Source organism: Callospermophilus lateralis, chromosome 11, assembly GCF_048772815.1.
Source record: "Callospermophilus lateralis isolate mCalLat2 chromosome 11, mCalLat2.hap1, whole genome shotgun sequence".
In the NCBI taxonomy this organism is placed as follows: Eukaryota; Metazoa; Chordata; class Mammalia; order Rodentia; family Sciuridae; genus Callospermophilus; species Callospermophilus lateralis.
In genome coordinates, this window is record NC_135315.1 from 119,612,441 (window position 1) to 119,639,556 (window position 27,116).

Here is a 27,116-nt window from a genome sequence, read left to right on the forward strand (position 1 = left end):
AATGGGAACACTACAGAACTTGGGCTAGGAATAAAAATTGGCACAACCACCTTGGGAAATGGATTGTCATTACATAGTAGGTATGGAGGTTGCTGCAGTCTCTGGCTGGGCACAAAATCACGAGCCACCACACACTTGTAGATTCAAACAGCAATTCTTTTTTCCCGATCTCACACCGGCCGTCTACAAACACGTTCTGGGGGAATCCAGGTTCTCTGCCCAAATCCACCACTCCACTGGGCTTCTGTCTCCCAAATATACTGTCTGACCCTAAGAACTCAAGAGGAACTCAGGCAGCAGGATATGCCCTATTCTAAAGGGGGAACACCCTAATCTCCTATTATGCTAAACCGGGGACACCTTAAACACGGATCTGCCCTGGTCCTTGAGCAAGGTCATCTTTCAGGAGTCCTTCCACTAGACAGCATGGGAGTAGCTGGCAAGGAAATTGTCATACCTCCTTGGCTGATGGCTCCCAGCATCTCCCCCCTTCTGATTAATTAAACAACAAGTAATGTGGCTTAAGGACCGTGCCTGGTAGGTTGTCCAGTTCAACATATGGTTCTTACCCGTCATTGGAAAACTGACCTTTAGCCGTCAGCCTCCTGTCTTAGGTTGATACCACTGCAACTGGATCATACCTGTCAGTGACTACCGGTCCAGCATACAGCCATACTTGTGGATAGGTCTATGCACCAGTGGGGGGGGGTGAGGTTCTTTGCCTCACCTCTGTTGGCCCCCAAATTTGGCCTTGGTGCCAGTGGGGGAGTGAGGTTAATGTGGCTTAAGGAGGTTAATGTGCCTGGTAGGTTGTCCAATTCAACATATGGTTTTTACCCGTCATCGGAAAACTGACCTTTAGGCAACTGACCTTTAGGCGTCAGCCTCCTGTCTTAGGTTGATACCACTGTAATTGGATCATACCCGTCACTGACTACCGGTCCAGCATATAGCCATTGGCCCCCAAATTTAGACCATCACTAGCAGAAGGGAGGAGGATACAGAAATACCACGACACCAAGCCAATTGACAGTTCCTTTGGAAAAATTGCATCACTGGTGACACCATCAGCAAAGATATGCCAGCATTACCACAATTAACATGTGGTGCGCTGGCAAGGAAATAAAAATTGCACCACTGGTGACACCATCAGCAAAGATATGCCAGCATTACCACAATTCTTGTACCAAACAATAGTTACATAGTCTAGGCAAGTTCTGTAAGCAGTTCAAAGTGGAGGAATCTATCAATCTGTCCATCTCTTCCCAAAGTCCGTTTTCTCCCAAAGTAAGTTTACTCCTTGATTGAGCATACTTGTTGAGTTATATTCATTGGGATGAAGATAGGAATTCTGGCAATGATGCTAAAGAGACATTATCCTGAAAAAAAATTATTAAATATAATGAAAAGGAAAGGTGAAAGTAAACAAACAGATCTGTTAACCTCCTTAAAAAACAATCCTTAACAGCTGTTTACCTGATTTAAATTAGTAAACAAGCAGATCTGTTAACCACCTTTAAAAACAATCCTTAACAGCTGTTTACCTAATTTAAATTAAGCCTTTTAAATCACGTGAATAATCACGGGCCACCACACAGCTTGTAGATTCAAACAGCAATTCTTTATTCCCGATCTCACACCAGCCGTCTACAAACACGTTCTGGGGGAATCCAGGTTCTCTGCCCAAATCCACCACTCCACTGGGCTTCTGTCTCCCAAATATACTGTCTGACCCTAAGAACTCAAGAGGAACTCAGGCAGCAGGATATGCCCTATTCTAAAGGGGGAACACCATAATCTCCTATTATGCTAAACCGCCCTATTCTAAAGGGGGAACACCCTAATCTCCTATTATGCTAAACCGGGGACACCCTAAGCACGGATCCACCCTGGTCCTTGAGCAAGGTCACCTTTCAGGAGTCCTTCCACTAGACAGCATGGGAGTAGCTGGCAAGGAAATTGTCATACCTACTTGGCTGATGGCTCCCAGCAGAGGTAACATGCCAGGTGACTTAGTGATTCCTCTGTTTCAGAAATGGGTGCTTATGGGCACCAGAAGATGTTCAGAAGAGTATTTATAATAGCGTTGTTAACTATATCCAAACACTTGGAGTAATTCAAATATCTATCAACACAAGAATTTGTACATAAACTGTAGCATATTTATACAGTCATGTACTACATAATAGAATGAACTTTTCTGCAGAAAAATTCATATATGATATACATACATGTGAATATGTCTGTATATAAATATCAATGTATACATATTCACATTTTTCATAAAATTTCAGAGGTGTTTCTTAGCTCTCTGAAGTTCATCCCAGATGTCCAGGTACAAGCCCCTCTTCTAAAAGTACCCTCATTTGTCAATCAAAGAAGATGCATAAAAAAGTTATTATGTATATATTTAACGATATCAGCCTGAGCCCATTTAGGTTTGTTAATGCAACAGTGGAATGCAGCCTCCAGGCCTTCCCATTCTTACATTTGTCTGTATTGTCTTCATATTTGTTTAAATTAGAAAGTAATACATTTTTAACAGCATTGTTGAGGTATAATTTGTATATCATAACATTTCCCTTCTGTAAGAATAAAATTCATTGATTTTTGACACCTCTATAGAGTTTTGCATCTGTCACCACTATACAAGTTCAGAACATTCCCATCACCTCCCAAAATTTCCTCAAGCCACATTTGCCATCAATCAAATGTGTATTTTCAAATATAGTGTGTTGATTGCTTCATGTATTTCAAATAACTCATCATTAAAAATAGCATAACACATTGATGAATAGAAACTTGAAAAACATCAACCAAAATCTTTTGTTAAATGTATTTTGAGGTTCTGTATACATACTTGATTAAAATCAGCTTATTTGCATCTGTTCTCTATTGGTAGTTTCAAAAAAGGGAACATACTGAACAGTTGATTTCTTCCTTCATATGTTCTTGGTGGGTGAATGTTGTCATGTTGTTCTGGGTGGGTTTTTAGTTTTAAAAATTTTAGTTGGTTTGGGGGAAAATGTTCAGTTATACAAATGGCCCTTTTATATGGCAGTCTGTATATTACTACTTTCTTAGAATAAATCATACAAAATAGAATGAAGAATAGAAGTTAGACTATATAGTTAAATTAAAACATAAATATCAAATTGTAAATTATTCTTTATTAGGAGTAACTAAAGGAAAGAATGTATTGATCAACTCTGATATTTAATGTCTCAGACTTTAGAACAGAATAACAAGTATTTTAAAAGCTTTTCTTGTCTTTGTTCTACCACTTCATATTAAGATGCTGAGTATAATATAGAAGTACATATGGAATATAAATATTATGTGAGCATATTATACTATTATGTATAATTGGGCTTCCTCAAGTGATGTTTTTAACAAACTTTTATTATACATACTATACACTATTATTATAGAAATTATTATTTCTGCTTAAAGGTGATTGTATGGTTGGGAAATGCAGATATATTATGTGTAAAATTAAATATTTTTCTAAAAAGTATAAATCAGATGTTCATGAATTTTGCCTAGCTAGTTCTTAAGAGGTAGGCTATATCTTCTGTTTGTCAAAGTATTTACTCTGAATTATTGGTGGAGCTATCTTTTATTGAGGTTTCTCTGTTGCCAGGTACTTTATTACCAAGGTTGCCATCAGAACCGGGAATGACATTACTCACTATCAGGATTGAGAAAATTTGTCTGAAAGACCCTGGGCAGTGCATTGATCCCTATATTACAGTTAGTGTAAAGGGTAAATAACTGGCAAATTGCATTATGTTTTTTCTCATATGGGACAAAGTTTTTGACAGGGGATGATCTTGTATATGTGACAACTTACTTTAATGCATTCTATAATGAGGCAAAATCCTAGAAGAGATCATAACAGAACATAGTTCTGAAAGACTTACAAAATATATTTCCTACTTGCTTTTGAGTTTGTATAGATTTTTTGCTCTTCAGATTCCAGCTAACGTGCGGACTAAACATACACATTGTCCTTAACAGCAGCTACAGCCTTCGGGATGTAGATTAACCATAGCACTCCTCACCTTCCATGGGTGTGTAGTTTTCTACACAAAGCCCCATGTCCTGTTTTCCCATCTCTCCTGCTTCAGCCCCTCTTCTTCCTGTGCTACTGTGGTATCTACATAGGTGAGTCCTACAGAGGCAGATGAAAATCAGGGGACAGGGAAGTAGGGTGCGTCCATAACATCCATGCCCTGAAAGCAATCCCGTGGGATGAAGATGTGATTAAGGAATAAATTATACCATTTTACAGAAATAACTATAGTTAGTACAAATGGCTTATTTTAATCTGTAGTTTTGCACCAAAGGAACAGATCGGTGCTGAAATTAAATGGAGGATCTTTATCAATTGCAGAAATAAAGTCAGATCCATGGGTTCATTAGTGCTAATTAAAAGAAAAATATGACCACAAAGAAAAAGATTTATTTAAAGAACCTAATCCACAGCACTAATACTGGTACACTTTTAAATTCTGATGTTACTAGTTATCAAATATATAGTATACTGGAAAATATTTACATTGTTTGATAGACCATTTGTAAAACTGCATACTCATTCAGAAAGTATACTTAAAACACAAAAATATTTAATGATGTTGTAAATGTTAAGTTACCTTTGCATATGTTAAACTGAAATATTTTTATATAAATATTTTTTAATTATTAAATGTACTAAATTGTTTTTGAGCTTTTTGAGACACATAAATGAATAACACATAAACACTGAGGAGTTATTAAATGAGTCCATGTTGAATTTGATTAAACTGAGATTTTAAAACCCAGAAAATTAAAACTATATATAACGTACCATCTGGTTGTTGTAAATTCAGGGTATGTTGTAAACAGTATAACCAGAATTTAGATAATATATATGAAAAATTATTCATTAACCAAAGGGTTTTTGTTGGCTGTTCTCATCCATTTTTGGTTCTTAACAGGGAAATTATGATAAGGTTAGGTTTAAAGGCTTTTCTAAATAAGCCATATACTTGATCAAAGTTAGAAATTGGTGGCAGAGCTCCATTGTGCAAATTATATACTCCAGATTTTTTTTTTTTTTGCATAGAAAAATATAGTGGGCTATTCCCTAAGGAAAACATGTTTGTTCTTTTTACCACTTCACTATGAAGATCAAGTTTTGTCCACTTGGCCATGTAAAGGCTTCCTTGTCCCCTTCATGAGGTCTCCTATCCAGTCTATATTCATTTCTCTCCACATACCCCATGAACTTCAACAACTCTCACATACTTGCTCACACCAAATAGGAATCTCTTAGCCTGAGAATCTCCTCTCAGCTCTTTCCATGCCTCTTTAGGAACTGTAACCTTTGCAGTTTCTAGATTTTCTGTCTGTATATGTGAATGCTCATAAGCAGAAACTTATTTGTTTCTCCAGATCTGAATGGCATAGATTTAACTCCTGTGCAAGATACTCCTGTGGCTTCAGGAAAAGAAGATACATATGTTCATTTTAATGTGGACATTGAGCTCCAGAGGCATATTGAAAAATTAACCAAAGGTTTGTAATTATCAGTTACTGACTTCTTAAGGACTTCTTAAGGACAGTACTTATCTGGGTTTGTGTTGATAGTGTACTTAAAACAAGATCTTATGTCACATAGTTATGAATATTGACTTAAAGAAAGTCAAATCAACATTTTTTTTTAAATATGAGAATTAGCAGTTGCATTATCTAGTTGTGTAATAATGTGGTTAAATATTATTTGACAGGGAAGTATTTTTCATAATACAGAGTTAAGGAAGCAGGTTCTCTAATAATTAGCTTAAGTCCTTTTAGGAACCTAATGATTACTTTCTAACAGTTAAGGAATTATTTTTTTTCTTTCAATAAGATGCATTGGGTAAAAAGATACTATAACTGGCAGTTAGTTTGTAAGAATATGGAAAGGACAATCTGGGCATGGTGGTTTCGGGAGGGAGAGAAATAAAATATCAAAGGAACTCTTTTAAATTTCTATTCTAATATAGGTGCTTATTGAAACCATTTTTATAGGTACTGCTGATACTTAAGTAACTTCTGTTTTTCTTGTGGTATTTAATATTTTATATTATTTGGTAGTTTATGATTCTACCTGTGTATATAACTTACATTCTTGCTATACAATTTTGTTGTACTTTGTAGAATTAAATGATATGGAGAAATGTCACTCAGACATGGTAGATGAGCTTGGAGTGACAGCCACAGTGAGTTATCAACAGTTGTGTCATCAGACTGTTTGACACATGTTACTTTGTAAAATCATAGGCTTCTGGTGACACATAAGAAATGTGTGGTCTCTGGCTTATGTGGTTTGTTTTAATTCCTTAGGTGCAGCTATCTTCTTTGAATTCAAACACTACAAGCCTAAAAAAAGGTTTACCAGCACCAAGTGTTTTGCTTTCATGGAGATGGATGAGATTAAACCTGGGCCAATTGTAATAGAACTGTAAGTGATATACATAAAGGATTCATACTGTTCTAATGGTTACTAGTTCATGTTTCTTCTTAGTCCCTCTTATCTAGAATGTAACATTGGAGTAAATAAATCATCAAAGTATTTTAAACAATCATCTTTCTATTGTGGTTACAGATACAAGAAACCCACTGACTTTAAAAGAAAGAAATTGCAGTTATTGACCAAGAAACCACTTTATCTTCATCTACATCAAACTTTGCACAAGGAATGATTCTGACATGAGTAATGTGGAATTTCTGTGAATTTTACCACTCAGTACAAACCATCATAGCTCTGGGTAGCATATTCATCCTTCAGGAGGCAGGAAGTGAGCCGTACCTATAGGCCAGTGAGTCCATTGCAAAGCTGTACCACAGAACTAAAGTCCAGCACCTCATTGTTATGACTCCTTTGGATACAAGGTTTATTGTAGATTTTGAAACATGTTTTTACTTTTCTATTAATTGTGCAATTAATAGTCTTTTTCCTAATTTACCACTGTTCCTACCCTGCTTCCTGGAACAATACTGCTGTGGTATGTATGCTCATCTTCAAACTTTAAAATACAGCAATAAGAATGTGCTAGAGTTTACACATTTGCTCACTTTTGCTCCAATATGGTCTTTTGATTTGAATTAACTTCAAACTTTTGAATTGAAGTGGGTAGGATAGTACCAGATTGCTTTGAAAGGAAATTGAATCACTTATGGTCTGTCTTATAGGCTGTTCCTTAGAGCTGGCCTAAATTCACCCTCATCTGATAGTTCTACTTAGAAATAGTGTGCCTTGACCAGATCAATATCTTATATGGGAGTGCCCCCCAGATTGTAGCTGTGATTTTTTTCCAGATGACCAGATTGTTTTTCTGAAAGTGAGCATATTTTTAGTCATGTTGATTAGTTGTTCTACATCACATTGCTATTGTTTCTAGGGTTAACATTAATGATTCTAGGGTTAACATTAAAACCATCTCTCTCAGAATAATTACAAATTTTTGGGTGGGTTTAAATCATGTCATCTAAAAATAATTGAGTCAGATGCTAATGAGATACTGCAGGAACAACTGCTGTTTTTCTGACAACTGACTGTGAAACCTTAAAACCTGCATACCTTGTCTTGTGATGAGTATGCAAAATCTGGAAAGATATTCTATTTTTTAATATAGGTAGATACAACTGCCATTTATTTCCTATTTAGATATATTGACATTCATATGAAAATATGCAGGTCATTAGCCTATTATAATTTCACCATTTACATTACTTTTAACTTAATGATGAGACATAAATAAAACTTTCATAGTACACAAGGTGGATATTTGATACACAGAACATAAAGATTTGTGAGGAGCTTTTTTGTGGGTTACATGTAGAACCCATGTATTTTAATATTCACTATTTTAAATGAACAATGCATGAAGGGAATGCAATACTTGGCCTATTTTTAAACTAGTGTAAACCCTAATCATACCATCTGTTTGCTTTTTAAAATGAATAACAGTAATTTTAGCCCTTGCACTTCAAGAGATCTCGTCTTTAATTTTTCAGTTGTCTGTTAGGTCAATTTTGTTTACTAGATGAATGTTAATAAAACTATATGAGCCTGAAAGAATTCTCAACCAAATTTAGTCTTTTCTTTCATCTGGATTGGGTTAATTTCACAAGTGCAAAAATAGTTCAGTCTACAGTAGTTTTAGGAAATGAAGAATTTGCCTTAATAAAATGTTCACTCAACTGAAACTCTGAGTAGTCAAAATTTCCAGACTGTAAACTTCTCAAGAGAAGGGCCTCATCTTCTCCATGTCATGTAAACTTTCCAAGGTGCTTGGCAGCACTCTGTACCCTGTGGAGTACTCAGTACCTTTTTGTTTGATGTTACTGATGTTGAAGTTGCTCCCTTAAAATCTACTATTAAAATGTAGCAAAACTGATACATTGTTCTTTCTGTTTTTTTATAGACTATAAAACATGTATATCAAAGTGATAATTTTAAAAAAAACAAACCTTTTTTTTTTTTTTTTTGGTTGTAGATGGACACAGTACCTTTATATTTATATGTGGTGCTGAGGATCAAACCCAGTGCCTCACACGCAACCCCAGCCCCTCAAAGTGATAATTTATATAAAGAAACATTTAGCATCCTTCACATAAGAATGCTTTTTTTAAAACCTCTATTTATTTATGTGATGCTGAGGATTAAACCCAGGGCCTTGCCTGTGCTAGGCAAGTACTCTACCACTGAGCCACAACCCCAGCTGCCACCAAAGAATGGGGTTATATGAAAAAAAAGAGGATGCTTTCTATGAATGTCTTTCATCAGCATTAAACAAACTTAAATTGAACATTGTCATTAGCTTAGCTTTAATTCAGACCTGAATGACCAAACTTCCCCTGCCAAAAAAGGTGGTTTTATCTTGAAGCAATTAACACAAAACAATCTGTATCTCACAAATTAGTTGTTTAAATTTACTTTCTAGTGTGGGAGGGGATGAGTCACTGGACAATAATTACAACTATAGCAGTAGTACTTTCAGGTTGAAACACTACTGCTTCACAAATGAAATGATTTTAGTAACTAAACTCAAACACAATTTGCTGGAGAGGACTTCTAAAACTTTTGAGATATGAAAGTATAATTGAATCAAGGGACAGTATTCTCTCACAACCAGTATATGGGCAGCTACCTTGGGCTTTGCTACAGAAGTGGTACAATCAGATGGATGTAAGGAGAGGAAATTATGGGTGGGCTCAGAACTGCTCAGATAAACTACGTAGAATGCATTATAGCTTACTAATAGAATAAATACAAAAAAGGCATTAGAGGGAAAACTACTGTTGCTTTGAATAAAAAAATAAATCTGCCTTTCCTTGAAAATCTATCTTCCTAGCTGACATCACCTTTATTTAAATGCTATTTTAAAATTAGAAGTTATAGTAACTTCAGCATTGCCTTGTGTCCTGTAGAGGTTGAAAGATACATTCAAAATTGGTGTTTGTGACTTAAATTTTATTTTACATGGCTAAAAATGGCATAAGGTATTATATGGTTTTTCTCTTACACACAGCTGCTGCTTCTGATATTAAATGGAGGCTATGTAGATTGAATTCTTCCTAACGGACTCAAATTCTTTTTGATTCTGAGTCATCTTCAGAAGTTTAGAGATTTTGTTTCACAGAGATTTTGTTTCACACTGAAGCTTTTGCCCCTATTTTGAAAATATTTAGGGGACATAAAAAGAACAATGATATGTTCAAGGTTCCAACAATCCTATTACTTTCTAGAACTTGAAAGAATGGAAGAATATGGTCTAGCAGTAAACAAAAGTACCAGGCTTTTATAATTTTATTTAAATCTTAAACCTCTTAAAATGTACTGTTAAAATTGCTGTAATTAAAATTACAGCTCTGGAGAGCTAGTTCTTAGGAACATTGTTTTAAAGACAGTAGTTACAGATTCAGGACTTGCTTTAATTGATTTTTAAATAAAATATATTTGAGTATCTGTAAAAAATAAAAAAGAATTTAATTCAGCCCATAGTTGCTGATTAAGGACATTATAAGCCTTAGGGTTTCATTCATTCTTAGAGGATTATACTTTTCTAATTTTTTTATCATATTCCTTGAAAATCAGTGGCAAGGTATGGGAAAGAGAAGAGTGTGTGTGCACATTTTTTCTAAAAGAAATTTCCTTATTTTTTATAGACACAACATACCACCCTATATTTTATTGTTTTAATGCAATAATGGCAAAAGCAGTAGAACTTCAGGTCAAACAACTCTTGCTACTAATGTAAACTCATTCTCAGAAAACCATTCTCACATGGACAGTGGTTAGAAAAAAGTACATGAATGTGCTACAAAAATAGAGCCACAAGACTTCTCACAAGTAAAAGAAATTCCTCTGTATAAGTCCACAGTTGACCAAGGTCCAGCCTCCTTAACAGTGAGCAACAGGAAATATGCTGCCAAGTCACCATCTTCAGTTCTGAGAGTGAGTTTACATGCTTCCCCAATGGCACAAAGTCTCATGACGATCCAATGAATCAACAGACACTTGGGAAATATTAATAAACATTTTTTATGAACTATTACAACAAAGAACTTCAGCAAGAAGGAAAATGAAGTTTATGATCTTTGAGTAAACATTTTTAGTGTAACAGTCTCTGCGACCAGATATTTAAAGAGAAAAATCAAGCTTATAAAACACCATTTCTCTGTTATCAACTGGAATACACTAAAAATAGGATACTGGAAATACATGTTCTTAAAGCATTTCCACAGGAAATGTCCATAATTATGACATTCTAAATCATTTAGCAATTGTATATGCTACATTAACTAAAACAAAGGTATTCCTTATTGCACATTTTAAAGTTGGAAGGATACTCTAGTTTAAGTGGGGGATATTTAGGGGGGAAATATTTTGGCTCCAAATGTATACTGCACCAAGGCAGCTTCATTCTAAAAACATAAACCATTTAAAATAAACTTTTATATTTTGAAGCCAATAATCCTTCAACACAATGAATAGTTCATAGTCCACTTTCTGACTAAGTGTCAGAGGTTAATTTTATGGGCCCTGTTTTAAGGCCTGTGAACAGCCCTCACTACTCTGAGAATCGGGTGTAGGTGGAGGTTCATCTTTAAAGCCTGAAGACATTAAGTCTTTTGCAGCAGGTGGTGGCCCATAGTCTTGGGGACCATGAGTTGGAGGTGGTAATGGGGCACCAGGAATGAAGTACTCTCTTGGGCCAAATGAGCCTAAAGGTCTAAATGGTGCAGGTCCTGGAAAAAAATCACGAGGGTCAAAAGGCAAATCCCATTGTCCAGGTGGAACACCTGGTGCATATTCTCTGAAGCCTATTGGTGGACGCATACTAGGACCTGGAAAATAAAAAGGAAGTTATGTAAATACCCAGAAATTTCTGAACTTGGGTGATTTCAAGTATGTTAATATAGTCTTTAATTTCTCCCAAGCCTAGAACATCAACTGGTGAACATCCTGACTTGCCAGATGAGGCAAACTGAAATGGAACAAGTTTAGGTTATAGCCTGGCCAACCAGCCATGAAGCAACATATTAAGGATTTAAACATGGCTCTACCTAGCTCCAGGCTTATCTTTTATCTTTCCCTACTATATAATTGCAGAATTATTTCTATCTCACAAGAGCTCCATTTATATTTGGAAGTACTATATTACCATGACAAGATGATAGATTATGAAATAAGAACTTTACTACATCAAAGAAATTTTGATAAAAGGAAATACCACTATTTATTACTGTATCCATTAAAAATTCATGAAGTATTTCAGCATGGACTTTACACATGCCATCAGAATCAAGGTGCATGCCCTCCTGGAAAAGGCCTTCCACAGCCACCTAATTAAATCAGCAACATTTATTAGGTCACTGTTAAATCCTCCTCTTTAACACTTCCCTCTGACTTTTCTCAAGGTAAGGAGGGTTTGACTTTTCCTTTTCTATATTCTATAACCTACTGCCTATGCTTCCATTATCGGTGATTACAAACTTTATGTTATAGGATTTTCATATCTGTGACAAAATTTTAAGTTATGGCATGTGTCTCATCCACCCTTTCATCTATTGCAGTGCATATCAACATGTTTTCAACAAACATCTGCAGAAGTAATATTTCTGGCTTTTCTCTATATAGCCCCTTATCCTTGTCTATGAGATAGCTATTGCCTATCTCAGTATAAGATTATGTAGTGTCCCATATGTCCCAAAAACTGGAGGAAAAGTTAAAATGTACTCAGCTGTATCCTTTCATTGTTAAGACCTGAGATAGCAACCAACCGTTTTAGCAAGCAATAGAAATGAAAGATGAATGTGATTTATAAGTCAATCACTACTGTTCAGATCATCATACCAAATGGTGGAGGAATTGGCCGAGACCCAAAAGGCCCACCGAGCTGAAATGGCAGTCCATACCAAAAGGGAGGTGGTGGAGGCCGTCCCATCGGGGGTTCCATAGGGGGGCCCATGAAGGGTACCCCTGAGAAAGGAGGGGGCCCTTTCATAGCCATATTAACCTGCAATTTAAGATTTGAAAGCAGTTAAAAGTTTTAAAATTCCTATGTATTAAGACAAAGTACCAACACCGATAAAAGCTAAAACCCAAAACAGGCACCTGTCCAGAGAACACCATCAGTGCAACAAAACTCTACTCACCCCTCCTGTGTATTCCCACTGACAGCTTACAGAAGTTAGAAGAATTCCACAAGAGGGAGCAGTTTGTTAGTGATTATATCTGCACAGGAAAGGGAAAGGCAAGAGGACTGGCAGAGGTTATTAACAGAGGTGATTTCTGACCAGTATGTCATGCTGTATTCACTACAACCTATTTCAAAGGGAGTCCCCCTCCTCCCCATCACTTCCCTTTCATCACAATAGCTCATTACTTCCATATTAAGAATGAACAGAATAAATGAAAAATACATTCTGTACCCATGTAAAAATAGCTACTATTCAGAGTATCTTCAGTAAGTCTTTCATAATTATTCAACCTCTGAGATCTTTAAGTAGACGGTCTTGTTTTAAATAAGAGGGAACAAAAGCAAATAGATTATGATAATTTGTTGAAGGCCACACTGCATATTAAAGGGTCTCAATCCCATGTTTGCCTCCAAGCCATGCTTTTCCCACCTCTACTCCTCTATAACAACGGGTCTTTGCTCTCTTTTAAATCCTCTACTACAAAGGGGTTTGGGGGTCTTATCTAAGCTGCCCTTAGATTGCTCCAGAGATGTATGTTCCTGGAATATGTATACACTGGAACTTGAGAAGTATTTTCCAACACATTGCTATATACACAAATTAGGAAGACAGGGCTTTAATATTTACTTTCATTTACTGTACACCATTTGAGATATTGATTTATCATTTCCTATGAGTAGTGAGTTTGAAACTAAACAATTAAAAATTTATTTTATTATAGAGCTGCAGAAGACCTACCAGATATAATAGCAACACAGTTACAAGAGAATGCACTTATGTGAACAAATGAGACCATTGCTTGGGACTGGCTCAAGAGGTCATTTCAGATTATCATTGTTGCACTGAAAGAGTATTTCACTTTCAGAAAATCTGATACCAATCTAATTCAAATCACTCAAAATAGGGTTTGCACAAATGGAGGAATTCTTAAATAGCATTCTTCCAAACAAAAATAAAAATGATGAATTATATAATTTATAATGAATTTACTTTGCCTTACAACATTCAACACAAAACACCATATAAAGTTAGAGTGATAACTTTTCACATTCTGTAGTTCATTATAGTTGTACACACTTAAGCCACATTTCCAAGGAGAAAAGTAAGCTCAATATTGCATGCAGTTTAAAGCAAACAAGATCAGTGTCATGCTCTGAATATCCTTCCCAGAAATGCACAGAATAAAACCCAATTCAGTTCTCAACCTCTAAGTACTTACTCCAACTGGATGCTCAGTTAAAGAAGTAATGGTTGAAACTGAGGGGGTCTCAGGTTCTTGGGGAACAGTTTGCTTTTTAAAAAACAAATGGGATAGTACAAATAGAACACAAAGAAGGATAAAGCAAAGAGCAAGTACTGTAGGAAAGCAACATGTTCCTGCACGACCACGTGATTCACAGTAACTACAGAACTTACCTTGCCCTCATCCGTCACCTTAGCTGGAGAAGAACTTTTGGAGCTGCTGTTCATGTGAGCTGGACCACATCCTGGGTCTGTTAGAGATCAAAGAATGGATTCAGACTTATTCTAACATGAAGAGAATAAAAATCCTGCATCCACAATTACAGATTCTTTGAAATTACTTGGTCTCTTTACCAGAGGCAACGGGTTTCCCAGATGCCTCAGAAGACCATTGAGTACGAGGTAAAGGTCCATCCATTGACCCTTGGGAAAAAAGATCAGAGCCCTTGTATGTATTTTTCAGAAGAAATAAACCACTGGTGGACAGGTCAGGGTTCAACAATAACTAGAAAGCAACATTAAAAATGGGTTGCTCAGGGGTTGGGGTTGTAGCTCAGTTGCAGAGTGTTTGCCTAGCATGTGTGAGGCACTGGGTTTGATTCTCAGCATCACACCATCTACAATTAAAAATATTTAAAAAAAAATGGGTTGCCCAATACATAAATCACAATTTATGAAGAGACTTAAGTAAAATAAAGAACTGCCTTGGGTTGATAGAACAGCAAATTAATACGTACTGGTCCTAAACTTTAAGCTACAGACTTGAAGTATGTGTAAGTTGGCTTTTCTTTAGTCTGTATAACCTGACTTCCAATCTTACCAAGACTACAGTCCTATTTAGAATTGGAAATAAGACTCAGTATTTCATATTGGAAATATGTATGCTACATAAAGTTTAAGGCTACTTTTATAATATTTGGAAAAGGAACACCATAGAGATTTAATTTAAAGATAAAGATTTACACTTCACAGTGTAAAATTTAAAAGAAAAAAACAATACAGGGACCTCCAGGAAAAAACATGTTTTCTATTCTAGAACAGATTTTTCAGAAAACATTCATTAAGATAAAGTAAGAAATTATCTTCTATATATTGTACAGGCCCAAATTCTATGTTTTCATTAGAATATTCAAAAGGGAAAAAAAACAAAACCTTGAAGTAATTTACTATAAAGCAACATGTGAATGTTCACCAAATCCATTTCTAGGCATATCTCTTTGATTAAGAGTAGCAGAAGGAGGTCTCCCAGCTGGCTCTGCTGTCAGTGAAGGGGAACAGTCTCCACCACTCACGGGGGATGGACCAAAAGAGCCATTATGGTTCAGTTGACCTAAAGACAACAATGCCGTGTTACTACTTTAAGGCAGCCTTCTCCCTGACACCAACCCCCACACCTCCCACTTTAGCAAATCAGTCAGATTATTTCATAACCATTACACACAGAAATAAAAAGTAATTTACATACATTCTGCACCAAGAAATAAAATAGCTCCTTTTACAAAGTGCCCCCTACCTCTCTGAGGAGGATTTTGTAAATTTGGTCTCCCCGGCATTGGTTTTACAATCACAGGTTCATCTTGCCACATTGCCATCTTTTGGGTCATTTCCAGTAGTCTTGAATATTGAGAAACAATGGGCTGAATTATGAAACAGCAATCATAGATAATATCTAGCATAACCTTAAAACACTATAAAACATACAGTAAGACACAAAAATCACTTACTTCTGTTTCAAATTAGCAGCTTCCCTTTTCTCTTCAGCTATAGCTCTTTCTGCAGAACAAGCTTTGAGCTATTAAAGAGAAAATATTCAAATTCAGTTGCAGTAGGCTATGCAAAAAATAAAGAAAAGGGGGAAAAATCTTACCCAATTATCATGAGCTTTCTTCTCATGCATAGCAATCTGAAAAAGACAATACATTAAAAAAATGTTTTTAGGGACTTATTATAATAGCCTATAATTGTCTGTATTAGATATCAAAGAATTCTGCAACTACAGGACAGTATTAATTACTACCTGGTTTTTAAATGAGGACTCAATTTTCTGTAATTCTTCTTCCATCTCTTCAATTCTCTGCCTAAGAATTACAACAATTGAATAAAATTTGAAACATTCTGACCATTTTCCCTTTATTCCATCAGCTATACTTTTAAAGACTTTTATCATACATAAGAAAAACATTTCTATAGTTATATGAATTCAGAGTGATCAAAACTAATACTACAGGCCAGGTGCAATGCCACATGCCAGTAATACCAATGATTGGGAAGCTGAGGCAGGAGGATCACAAGTTCGAGGTCAGTCTCAGCAATTAAGTGGGAACCTATGCAACTGAGACCCTGTCTCAAAGTAAAAAAAAGGTCTAAGGATGTAGCTTAGTAGTAAAGCACCAAAAATAAATAAATAAATAAATAAATAGAATAAAAATCTAATACTAATAACTTCTTTATCATTTAATTGCTAGAGACTCTGAATTGATAAATTATAATTTCCTTAACTGTTCATCAGTGTGTTCTCAAGTAATTCTGCTAGAAATATCTTCCTCCTTAAAACTTTTTTTCTTTTTTTCAAATTATATCCATAGAAGATTTCCAAGGTCTATCAAATGCCACACTTTTGTGGGTCTTGATATAACACACAGCAAACTGATTTCTTAAAGAATTACTACAACATACAAAACCCCCAGAACTGTTTGCATTGACCAAGTTCCCTATGGTCTTGCCCATTGGGTACAAGTAAATTTATGTTAACATTTTTTATTTGTTAAGTTGAAATTTAGTTTTTCTCCTGTGTGAATTGAATGTGTTCATATCCTCTCGTTATTTATACTTCCATGCTATTTTCTTCTATCTACATAATGTAAAAAAAAGATTAAAAAGAAAGCTAACACTAATTCATTAGACATTGACACCCTCCTTTAGAAACTGAACTCACTTGTAATTTTTAACTTCCTGTACAGCGGAAACCACCTTTTCATCTGCAGCTGACAGCTGATGCTCTTTTTCTAGTCTCTCACATTCTTCTTGACTCAGTTTCCTAAAATAAAGCCAGTTATCAAATCAAAAGTTTCTCTTTGTGAATATCACTTCCCACAATTCTATACAATGCTTAGGCACATAAAATAGGAATTCAAAACTGCAATTTCATAAATCAAACTCTGGCAAATCACTTACATTTTCTAACTTCTCCTCTTTATTCTCTACTTACCAGTAAATAAAATAAATGTGAAAACAACATGTGCCCCAAGGGCAAGTCTCCTGTGTGTAAGATAATAAAAACTCACTTTACTTCAATGTGGAAGATCAGGACTGATCAACCTAACATAATTAAACATATTAGAATAAAGCAGGGGATAATTCTTTTCTCTTTTCTGCCATGGGTAGGACACTAAGTATATCTTTGTCATGGAGAAACTCTTTTCTCAATCCAAGACTGGTACCATAATAAAGTTATAGTCAGTCAAAGAAAAAATCTTCTAGAATATGTCTTTTAGCTATGCAATTAACCACAGAACATTTTTTCACACTTTAGATATCTATTTCAAAAGAATTGTAAATTAAGCAAAAAGACAAATCTGAGTTTTGATAATGTCTATCAACCAGAAAAAGAAGCCAAACTAACCCACTATCAGAGTATTGTCTACTGACAAGTTTTAACTCTGATCATGAAACTCAAGATGTCCATCTACTGACACAAAGGTAGCCACATTTAATGATTTAAAAAATACTATTTTCTGCTATCCTTGTACTACTTTAGCCATAGTTCCAATTCAAAAGATAATTAACTTGAAACTTAATTTTCCATAAATCAGAAGAACTACAGTAAAAAAGGATTACTGACACCAAATAGAAAAAGAGGATTATATATTCTTATATAGCTTCTCATTTAATTCTTCAGCAAGTTTTTTATGAGTGGCTATAATATACTAGTTACCTTGTAAGATGCTAAAGAATAAAAGAGCTCACTGTTTCAGGTATAAATGATGCCTAAAGGAATATAATAATTTTCCCCACTGGCTTAAGAAGAAATATGGAGAAAACTAAATCTTGAAGGACAGAAAGAAATTTGTTTCCAATTATCAAAGAGTTAGTCTGAGAGCACTAAGAACAATCAAAACATCTTTATAAGAATACAAAATTGTGTTTGAAGGGATCCAAGCTAAAAAGTCAGTGAAGATATATGTATGTGGCCAAGATCCATTAGAAAAAGGAATCTCAGAATTACAAGTAAGGCTGGCACTTTAAGGTACTTTTCTCCTATTGAAGATAACTCAAAGATATGAGTCTGAACCAAGCCTTCATTAAATTCCTGGGCTTAGAGGAAAAAAGAGGCTACCAATAAAGGGACCCTTAATAAAAGCCCTAGCCTTTGAGTTTAGATTAGAAAGTACTGCACACTTAAGTGATGAACAGGCAAAAAATCCAAAAGGAACAATACTGAAACATTGAAAAGACAAGTCATTTTTGAATTATCTTAATTGCTTACTAAGTTTAATGTGACAATCTTACTCAAGTAACCTCAACACTTTTCTATAAGAAGATAACTTCATCTTAGTCCTCAAATTTTATCTATAATTATCACAAAAATGTTGGCCAATCAAAACTGACAAGGCATTCCATAAGAAAAAATTCTGTGAGAAAAAATCCCACAGAAAAGGAAACCACCTAATGGGGTTATTCGCACGTTTTAAAATCACTGTGCTTTATATAGTCAAAAAAGTAAAGTCAAGATTATGAATTTCAGGGCTGGGAATATAGTTTAGTTGGTAGAGTGCTGCCTTGCATGCACAAGGCTCTGGGTTCAAACCCCAGCACCACAAAAGAGGGAAAAAAAATTACGAATTTTGTCAAAGGATTAGAAACTAAAAAAACAAGAAATAGTTGGGTGTGGTGACCTACCTACAGTCGAAGATACTCAGGAGGCAGAGGCAGAATTATGAGATTAAAGATAGCTTGGAAAGCAGTAAGACCCTAGTCCATTATGAGAAAGAGCAAGGAGTCTGGGGAGGTAGCTCAATAGTAGAGCACATGGCTCAAGGTCCTGGGTTTGAGCTGTAGTACTGAAATAGGATTGGGGTTGTGGCTCAGTGGTGAAGCACGGGCCCCACATGTGTGGGGCACTGGGATCAGTCCTCAACACCACATAAAATAAATAAAATATGGTGTCAGGCTGGGGATGTGGCTCAAGCGGTAGCATGCTCGCGTGGCATGCGTGTGGCCCGGGTCCAATACTCAGCACCCCATGCAAACAAAGATGTTTTGTCTGCCAAAAACTAAATAATAAATATTAAAATTCTCTTTCTCTCTCGCTTAAAAAAATCCTATAAAAATAAAATATTGTGTCCATATACAAATAAAATAATATTTTAAACCCTGAATTTTTTAAAATCCTAAACTCAATGAATGATTTTAGCAGCAGATTTGGGAAGTAAAATAAATCCTAGCGCTTTTAAGATAGGTCAGAAGAAAATGTCCAGAAGAAGTAAATCCAGAATGTAGGAGGCAGGGGAAATCAAATTCTAATATGCATTATTATAATCAGAAGAGAGAATGAGGTAAAATCAACATTTAGAAAAAGACTTGAAAATTCAAGAAGTGTTTAATGGTCCCAAGCAACATAGCTGCAAGAGGAAAAGTGGGTGGGGTGGGGAAAACTACACCTAGGCACTTCCCAATACAACTGTTAAAAAAACAGAGAAAGGACTACAGAAACTAGGGGAGGGATAAGTCCAAACAACAATGATAATGGACTCCTTAAAGAAAAAAATTAAAACAGATGGTGATTAATTGGATATTTTTAAATTGCTAAAACTAAGTAACAGTCAAAATTCAGTAGCCAAAAGAAAGATCCTTTAAAAATGGAAACTGGTTTTAACTCTAATCATGAAGTTCATGTCAACCTAATACAGATTATAAAGGTAGCAATATTTAGTGGATAAAATACTATTCTCTGTTTATCCTTGTACTACCTTTGATACACTAATCAAATCTATCATTAAAGGACAATGTTCAAATAGAATGAAAATAATTTCAAATAAGAAACCAACAGTGTAGAATGCAGAACTACAGAAACTTTAAATATGTGTATAAATTGAATGAATGTCTTGTGGAGTTCACAGTATATAAAGTACTAACATACAATGCCACAACAGTTATCTGATTCAGGAGCTACTTAAAGCCCATAAAAAAAATAATAAACCTATTAATCTATGTCAGGTCTTTATTAAATCCAGAATATATACCATGGCCTTTAAATTATGAGAAGATGAATAAAATTATAATTATATAATTATAATTCCATTATAATTTATGATTACATCAAGCTTATACAGGGGATGAGGAAAATAATTAAAAATATTTAAATTATTAAAAAGATACAAGGAAGAAAAAAAGAACAGGTCATCAAATAGAAAGCAAATTCTTCATAAACCACAGGCACATATTGACATGGACAGACTTATATTTTAGAAAGTCCACTCAAGCGGCTATAGAGAAAACTACTAAGGATTTGAAAAAGGTTATATACAAATATAAAAAATGGAGAATGAAGACAGATGATCTAGGTTAGAAACAGAAAAGATGATACAGGAATGAACTAACATAGTACCTGGAGATGAGTAAAAAGAGTACAAACCACAGATGATGACCGAATGAATTTTGGAGGAGTTGAGAAAAATAGTGCTACAATTTAATTGCAGTACAAAGAAAATTAATTGCCATTTAGGTCATTCAGATTACTAGTAGGGACAGAGAAAACAAGTGTTCTTTTAAAAAAAGTGATAAAATGAGAAATGTTTCCTTGAAACAGGCCAGGAATTTAGAACTGGCCTGAACAAAAATTTGAGATTCTAAAAAGGTCGCTTGGAGATCACAAAATTTTAGAAAAATTAATGGAAAGGTTTCAATATTTAATGCATTAATTAGGCAACAGAAGTCAAAATGCCTAAAAATAGTTAGGTCTGTAAGAAGGTCTGTCTTTGCTTTACAAATATATATATACCGAAGAGTAAAATCAGGTGCAAACAAATAAAATCTGACACAACCTATTTTTAGAGAATCCAAGTATTTTTGTGGATTAAAAACTTCAAATGAACTTTCAAAAAATAACTAGCTCCACACTAAGAAGATTAATATATAAATATATACTATAAACAAGTACTTCTGTAATCATGACTCTTAAGGTCCTTGCCACAGTTCAATTTTGTGTGAACATCTGAGATATTCAAGTCCAAAACTTGTACCATCAATAAGTAAATATTATTCCTTTTTGAAGTTTTTATTCTACTAAAACATGTCATTCCAAATCACTCAGTATTTTTAAAGGTCCAGATTTAGAGATACAAGTTCAAAACATTAGAATTACATAACTGATCACAATGAAAGGTAATTAAAATAAATAGGGGGATCATAGAAAGGGTCTAGAACTTTGAGAGGTATTTCCACATCAGTGACTGTTAATACCATTTTACCACTTCCTGCCTTCATATGAATTTGACAATTGATTACGATGTCCTCACAGCCTTAGTTTATGGTTCCAACTACCTCAGGACTCTTAAGACTGACAATGGAAAGAAAAATGCAACTTATAGGAAACAAAACACAAAGGAAAAAAGACAAATCTCTACTTATTACAACTAGAAGAAATTTTAAATAATCTTAAGATAAAATTATCTATTAGCTCACACAGTGATAACAATAACAAACAATGAAAATCTTACTTTTGTAGTGCCATCTCATTTTTCTGGTAGAGTTCATTTAAAATCTCCACTTTCTGCCTTAGAGTTTTGCATTCCTCTTCCAGTCCAACTTTAGAAGACTGTAGTGAATTGCAGTCACCTTCTAATTTCTTTATTTGGTCTGTAAAGGATAAAACAGCTTATCTCTATATGTGTACAAGGACTTAAGAACTTGTTTGAGGGAGTAGTGCCAAGAAAAGTAAGAAGCATGAAAGCAAGAAGCCATTCTTTATCTTTCCAATAAAATTTTAAGTCTTTCCAACATGGCAATTTCTTCTCAAGAAGAACCCATCTTCTAGATTACATTTTGTGGACATCGAGGCTCTTAGCTTAAGTTGTAAAAGTTTTAGATCCTCATCAACTACTGATATTGTAGTTTGTGTCTAAAAATTGCAAAAAGAGAGGTATTCTTAAAAGTAAGGCACAGGAAGAATTCACAGGCACTATGGGACTCTTACAAAGAACTATACCCGAGAGACATCTGCTGGGAGCCATCAGCCAAGTAGGTATGACAATCTCCTTGCCAGCTTACTTCCATGCTGTCTGTGGAAGGACTTCTGAAAGGTGACCTTTCTGGAGGACCAGGGCAGGATCCGTGTTTAGGGTGTTCCCCCTTTAGAATAGGGCGGTTTAGCATAATAGGAGATTAGGGTGTTCCCCCTTTAGAATAGGGAAGTTTAGCATAATAGGAGAGTAGGGTGTTCCCCCTTTAGAATAGGGCGTATCCTGCTGCTGAGTTCCTCTTGAGTGCTTAGGGTCAGACAGTATATTTTGGGAGACAGAAGCCCATGTGGAGTGGATTTAGGCAGGAGTGGATTTGAGAAAGTGGATTTGGGCAGAGAACGTGGATTCCCCCAGAGCGTGTTTGTAGACGGCTGGTGTGAGATCAGGAATAAAGAATTGCTGTTTGAATCTACAAGCTGTGTGGAGACTCGTAATTTGTGCCCAGCAAAAGACTGCGGCAGACATCCATCATCTGCTTAATTTGATCTTTGATCTTCTCATTCTGATCACCTAAAAAACAAAAGACTTTAGCTTTTTCTTTCCTTACTTTTAACTCTATATTCTCCTAACTTCCCCAAACTAAATAATGATTGTGTTCAAACACCAGAAGAAAAAAAATCAATTAAATAACTAAACTGATTAGACTAATGACTTTTAAGAGAATTGCAAGCTTAGATTTAAAAAAAAGAGAGAGAGAGGTGAATTTCAGGCTGGAGTTGTGGCTCAGTGGTAGAGTGCTCATCTAGCATGTGTGAGGCACTGATTTTGATTCTCAGCATAAAAATAAATAAAAGTACTGTGTCTGTCTTAAAAACAAAACAAAAAAAAAGGTGAATTTCTAGTTTGCACAACTAAAATGTTATCTATGCTATTCTTATAAGATAAAAGCTTTTCTTCTCTCTCAGATCTATCTTCACCTGGGCAAGTAAGTGTCTTATTTAGAAAGATTCAATCCTCTATTTTCTCCCTGAATCTACTACCAGGTGTGGTTTGAAATACTTGCTATGTAAGCAATATCCAACTTGGAAGAAAACATCTGGAAATATTTTCCTCATTAGTAAACACTGTTACACTCCCTCTCTCTAGCTTTCTGATAGTCTCTAGCCTCTGTTCTCACAGCCTTAGTTTATGGTTCCAACTACCTCCGGACTCTTAAGACTGACTGTGGACCTTAAAACCACAGAGCCATAGAGATGATGAGTATCAAAATCAACTATCATCTGCATAAGTTAAGAAATAAATTTCTCTTACTGTACAATGCTCAATACTTAGAGGTATAGAATGTGACTATTGTAGCTGCAGTGTACTTACTAGTTTTCAATGGGATAGAAAAAGTCAGTGTTCTTCACATGCCTATTGCTATATTATACCCCAGCAACCCACCTCTGCCAATGCAACAGACATATCTATAGATCCAGTGATATGTGTCTACAACCCTGAAGCTTAAAAAGAAAATCAGCCAGCTGAAAAGTGGCATCTGTATAAATACTTAATTAAAAACAGGAAAGCAAAAAACGGATTCAACCTCCCTGAGACTGATCTTACCTGCTACCTCTCCGTTGGTTAATTCATCTGACTCATCTTCTCTATTTTGATCCTCAGATTCAGATTCACATTGTAACCAATTCAACTGTGTGATATAATTAGTCAAAGCCTAGAAAAGAAGCAAAAGGTTGGAAGACTCTCGATTTTAATTCAGAAGATTTCAGGAGAATTCATGAGATGAAACATGTATTTGGAGTATAAACTTACATTAATAGTATCATCTTTGTGATTAAGAGCTACAAGTAAATCTTTCTGGAACTTCTCAAATGATTTGATTTGTTCACTGAGCTCAGCGTGTGATGCACTCCAGTCTTTGACTTCCTGCTGCAACTGAAAAGTCAAAACACATGAATTCCTATGGGTTAGGGAGGGGGTTTCTGCACTGGATACATCAGGACTACAAGACTTACACAAAGAAATAGAGAACCATACTCCTCCGTGGCCTGCCTCAATCGAGGGGGTTGAGACCTTGGTTAAGGAAGAGGGCGGAGTGGCTCCAACTCTCACAGCTGCAGTAAGAACATCAGAGCTCTCAGGAAGTTGACCCTGTTTATTGCATTCCCCAGAAAATTGCTGCCAATTCAAATAATTTACCTCTAGCAGGAATGGCTGGGCACATATGACTGTCTCCTAAATTTAGACTCCTTATCATGTAATCTTCCCTTGGCCGGTGAATCAGTAACTACTCAAAAGAGGATCATAAAACACTTAATTTTCTGATTTAAAAAGTTTCTTTGAGGCTATGCTAGTTAATAACTGATTGACATTTTAAGAAAATACACATGTACAAGATAAAAATCAGGATGAATAAAGTTTATTACATTTGAACAACCATTTTAATTGACTTTGCACTGAAAAAATACACATTTTGTATAGCTTTCACTGGACAGACTATCAGGAGGTACATCTTCAGGTTTTCTGTCCATTTCCTTTTCTTTCAATGTCTGTTCCTCAATTTCCCTTTGGTTTTCATTTTCATTCTGTTTAAGTTTGTGCAACAGCAGAGAGGACAAGACATAAAGAAAACCTGTCATCTTAAAAACAGCATATCATTCTTCTATACTGGTATGATGTGAAACAGAAAGTGCTTGAAATAAAATTTAACTACAATTTATCAAGAGATCAGCAGTATCAAGAAAGGATAAAACATTAAAGTGTAGAGATGAAAAATGTTTTAATGGCTTCAAACTAATATACTCTATATAGTGTGGCAATAAGGGTTGTCAATAAAGGTTGCTCCTTGGTAGAACAACAGTTTCTCCTATAGCAATGCCAGATTCAAATTATCTTAAACAGAAAGCAAGGCATTTTGACTCCATCTACCTTACATCTAAGTGATCACCAATATGTTAAGCTTAGTAACTATAAAAATACGTCTCCCACCAACAATAAAGACAAACAAATCCTACTGCATTGTTGATCTACTGTTCCTAAATGCACCAAAGTCAATACTACCTGTGTTTGCGTACTGCTGCTGCACAGCTCACAACACAGCTTTTCTCTTCCAGCTAAAAACAGCTGCTTTAGTGCTTCCAACTCCTCTAAAAGCATACTTTCTTTTTCTGAAACCAGGTTTTTGTTGTTTAATGAGAATCTCTAAATAAGAAAAGAGGTCATGGAAGAATGTTGATTGCGATAGAGGTAAAAAGCAGAAACATCAAGCAGATTTCTTTTAACCCCTTGGGACCAAGAGACCTTGGTTCTACCTTATGATTCATATTTCATTATTAGGGATTAAAAGGCACATATGAAGTTCAATGCAAAATTTGCAACTTTAGAAAAAAAGTTATTTAAACTTAAATATTCAGGAATTTGTATAGTTCGAGTAATATTTTCTCTGTTAATTTTTGCATTGAAATTTTAGAAGAATAAATTCACAAAATGCAACCAAGAAAAGCAAAACTGATTTTTCAAATGATATATTTTATTCTCAAATATTAATTTCCCTATTATTTTATATTTAAAAAATACACATTTTAGTTTTCAAAATTAAATTCAATAAATTTGTTTTCATAAGAACTTTCATGTAAATATTTCTTGCTTTTCTGCAATAATTTTGTGAGTATATTTTATATAGCAGTTGACAAGAATATAGCTCCCAAATACCATGAGATATTTAAATTTAGAAAAGAATGTTATATAAATTTGAATTTTTCTAATCAACAAGAGTTGTGTCCTTGGAGAGAGTTCTAGAAACAGATTACTTCAGAAGATTTCCATTCATGATTAAAAAGATGGATTAAAGATAGATAAAGATAAACCTTGGAGATGGTAATTGGTAGACTCACAGAACTATAAATGAACATTGAAAAAGTGAATGACAGCAAGTGTATACTCAAGTACCTCAGTATAATATTTCCAAAACTCTCAAAGTGCTTTAGCTATGTATGGTCAATAGAATTTTTAAATTTATATTGTAGTCACATTTCCAGTGCCTGAAAGGCAGTTAAATAAAATGAAAATGCACATTATATCAGTTGAGTAGGGTGTCCCTAACAAGGTCTAAAGTTGATCCCAGGAACTTCCTGATGTTAAGTATCTGTAATTTATTTGTATCTAGGAAAAATAATTTTGACTTAAAAAAAAGCCACATTAAAAATACCATCATTTCAATCGAGGAGAAAAGAGACTCTAAAGATCCATACCTGGGCTAACTCTCTATTAAGTCTCTTAATCTCTTCTTGTAGCTGCTCCACGTGTCTCATGTGTGCCTGCCTCAACAGTTCTGTGGCCTGTTGATGTTCTTCATACTGTCGTACAAGTTCTTGCCTCATATCTTCCAACTGTTCTTCGTTTGACATCATTTGTCTAGAAGCATCCATGCTTGATGTCAACATCTTACCATGAATCTTTGATAGGAAAAAAACACAAGCAAAAAACTCAATCATAACATATTTTGTGGCAATTAGTCAGCATTGATACTTTAACTGAATATGAAAACAATTCTATTAACAACATAAAGCATCTGAGTTTTAGTTTTATTATTAAACAAAAGTATAAATCACTTTTTAAAAAAAAATTTAGTTGTAGATGAACATAATACCTTTTTTCATTTATTTTATGTGGTGCTGAGGATCGAACCTAGTGCCTCACCCATGCAAGGCAAGCGCTCTACCACTGAGCCACAACCCCAGCCCATAAATCACTTTTTTTAAAAAAGTATTTTTCTTATTTATAATTCCAAAACAACATGAAGTTAATTTATTACCACCATATATGTTATTTTCCAAAAGGAAACAGCTACTTACAAGATAGTTTAGCTAAAATCTAATTCTAACAGAGAAAAACAAAATACTCAAGATTCTTTATCCACCCCCTCCAACCCCCACCCCATCCACTTTTTTTTCTGCCCAT

General features: G+C 35.0%; 1 protein-coding gene and 1 pseudogene across 1 annotated transcript; one reads left to right on the forward strand and one right to left on the reverse strand.

Moving 5' to 3' along the window:
- Positions 1 to 6,746, forward strand: part of LOC143410785 (axin interactor, dorsalization-associated protein-like) — a 54,151-nt pseudogene extending 47,405 nt beyond the window's left edge.
- Positions 6,747 to 10,917: 4,171 nt separating this feature from the next.
- LOC143642343 (transport and Golgi organization protein 1 homolog) lies at positions 10,918 to 12,545 on the reverse strand. The gene is made up of 2 exons (XM_077110666.1): positions 12,389 to 12,545; positions 10,918 to 11,379 (listed from the first exon to the last, which is right to left on the reverse strand). Exons 1-2 carry the CDS (start codon positions 12,543 to 12,545, stop codon positions 11,066 to 11,068), a joined length of 471 nt encoding a protein of 156 aa, XP_076966781.1. The 3' UTR covers positions 10,918 to 11,065.
- Positions 12,546 to 27,116: the final 14,571 nt, after the last annotated feature.

What these genes read in the sequence shown, in the direction of transcription:
- LOC143642343 (XM_077110666.1), bottom strand. Translation starts at nt 12,545, where the DNA reads ATGGCTATGAAAGGGCCCCCTCCTTTCTCAGGGGTACCCTTCATGGGC. An exon ending in GCCAATTCCTCCACCATTTG is followed by an intron (nt 11,380 to 12,388) that starts GTATGATGATCT and finishes TTTATTTTCCAG; the next exon opens with GTCCTAGTATGCGTCCACCA.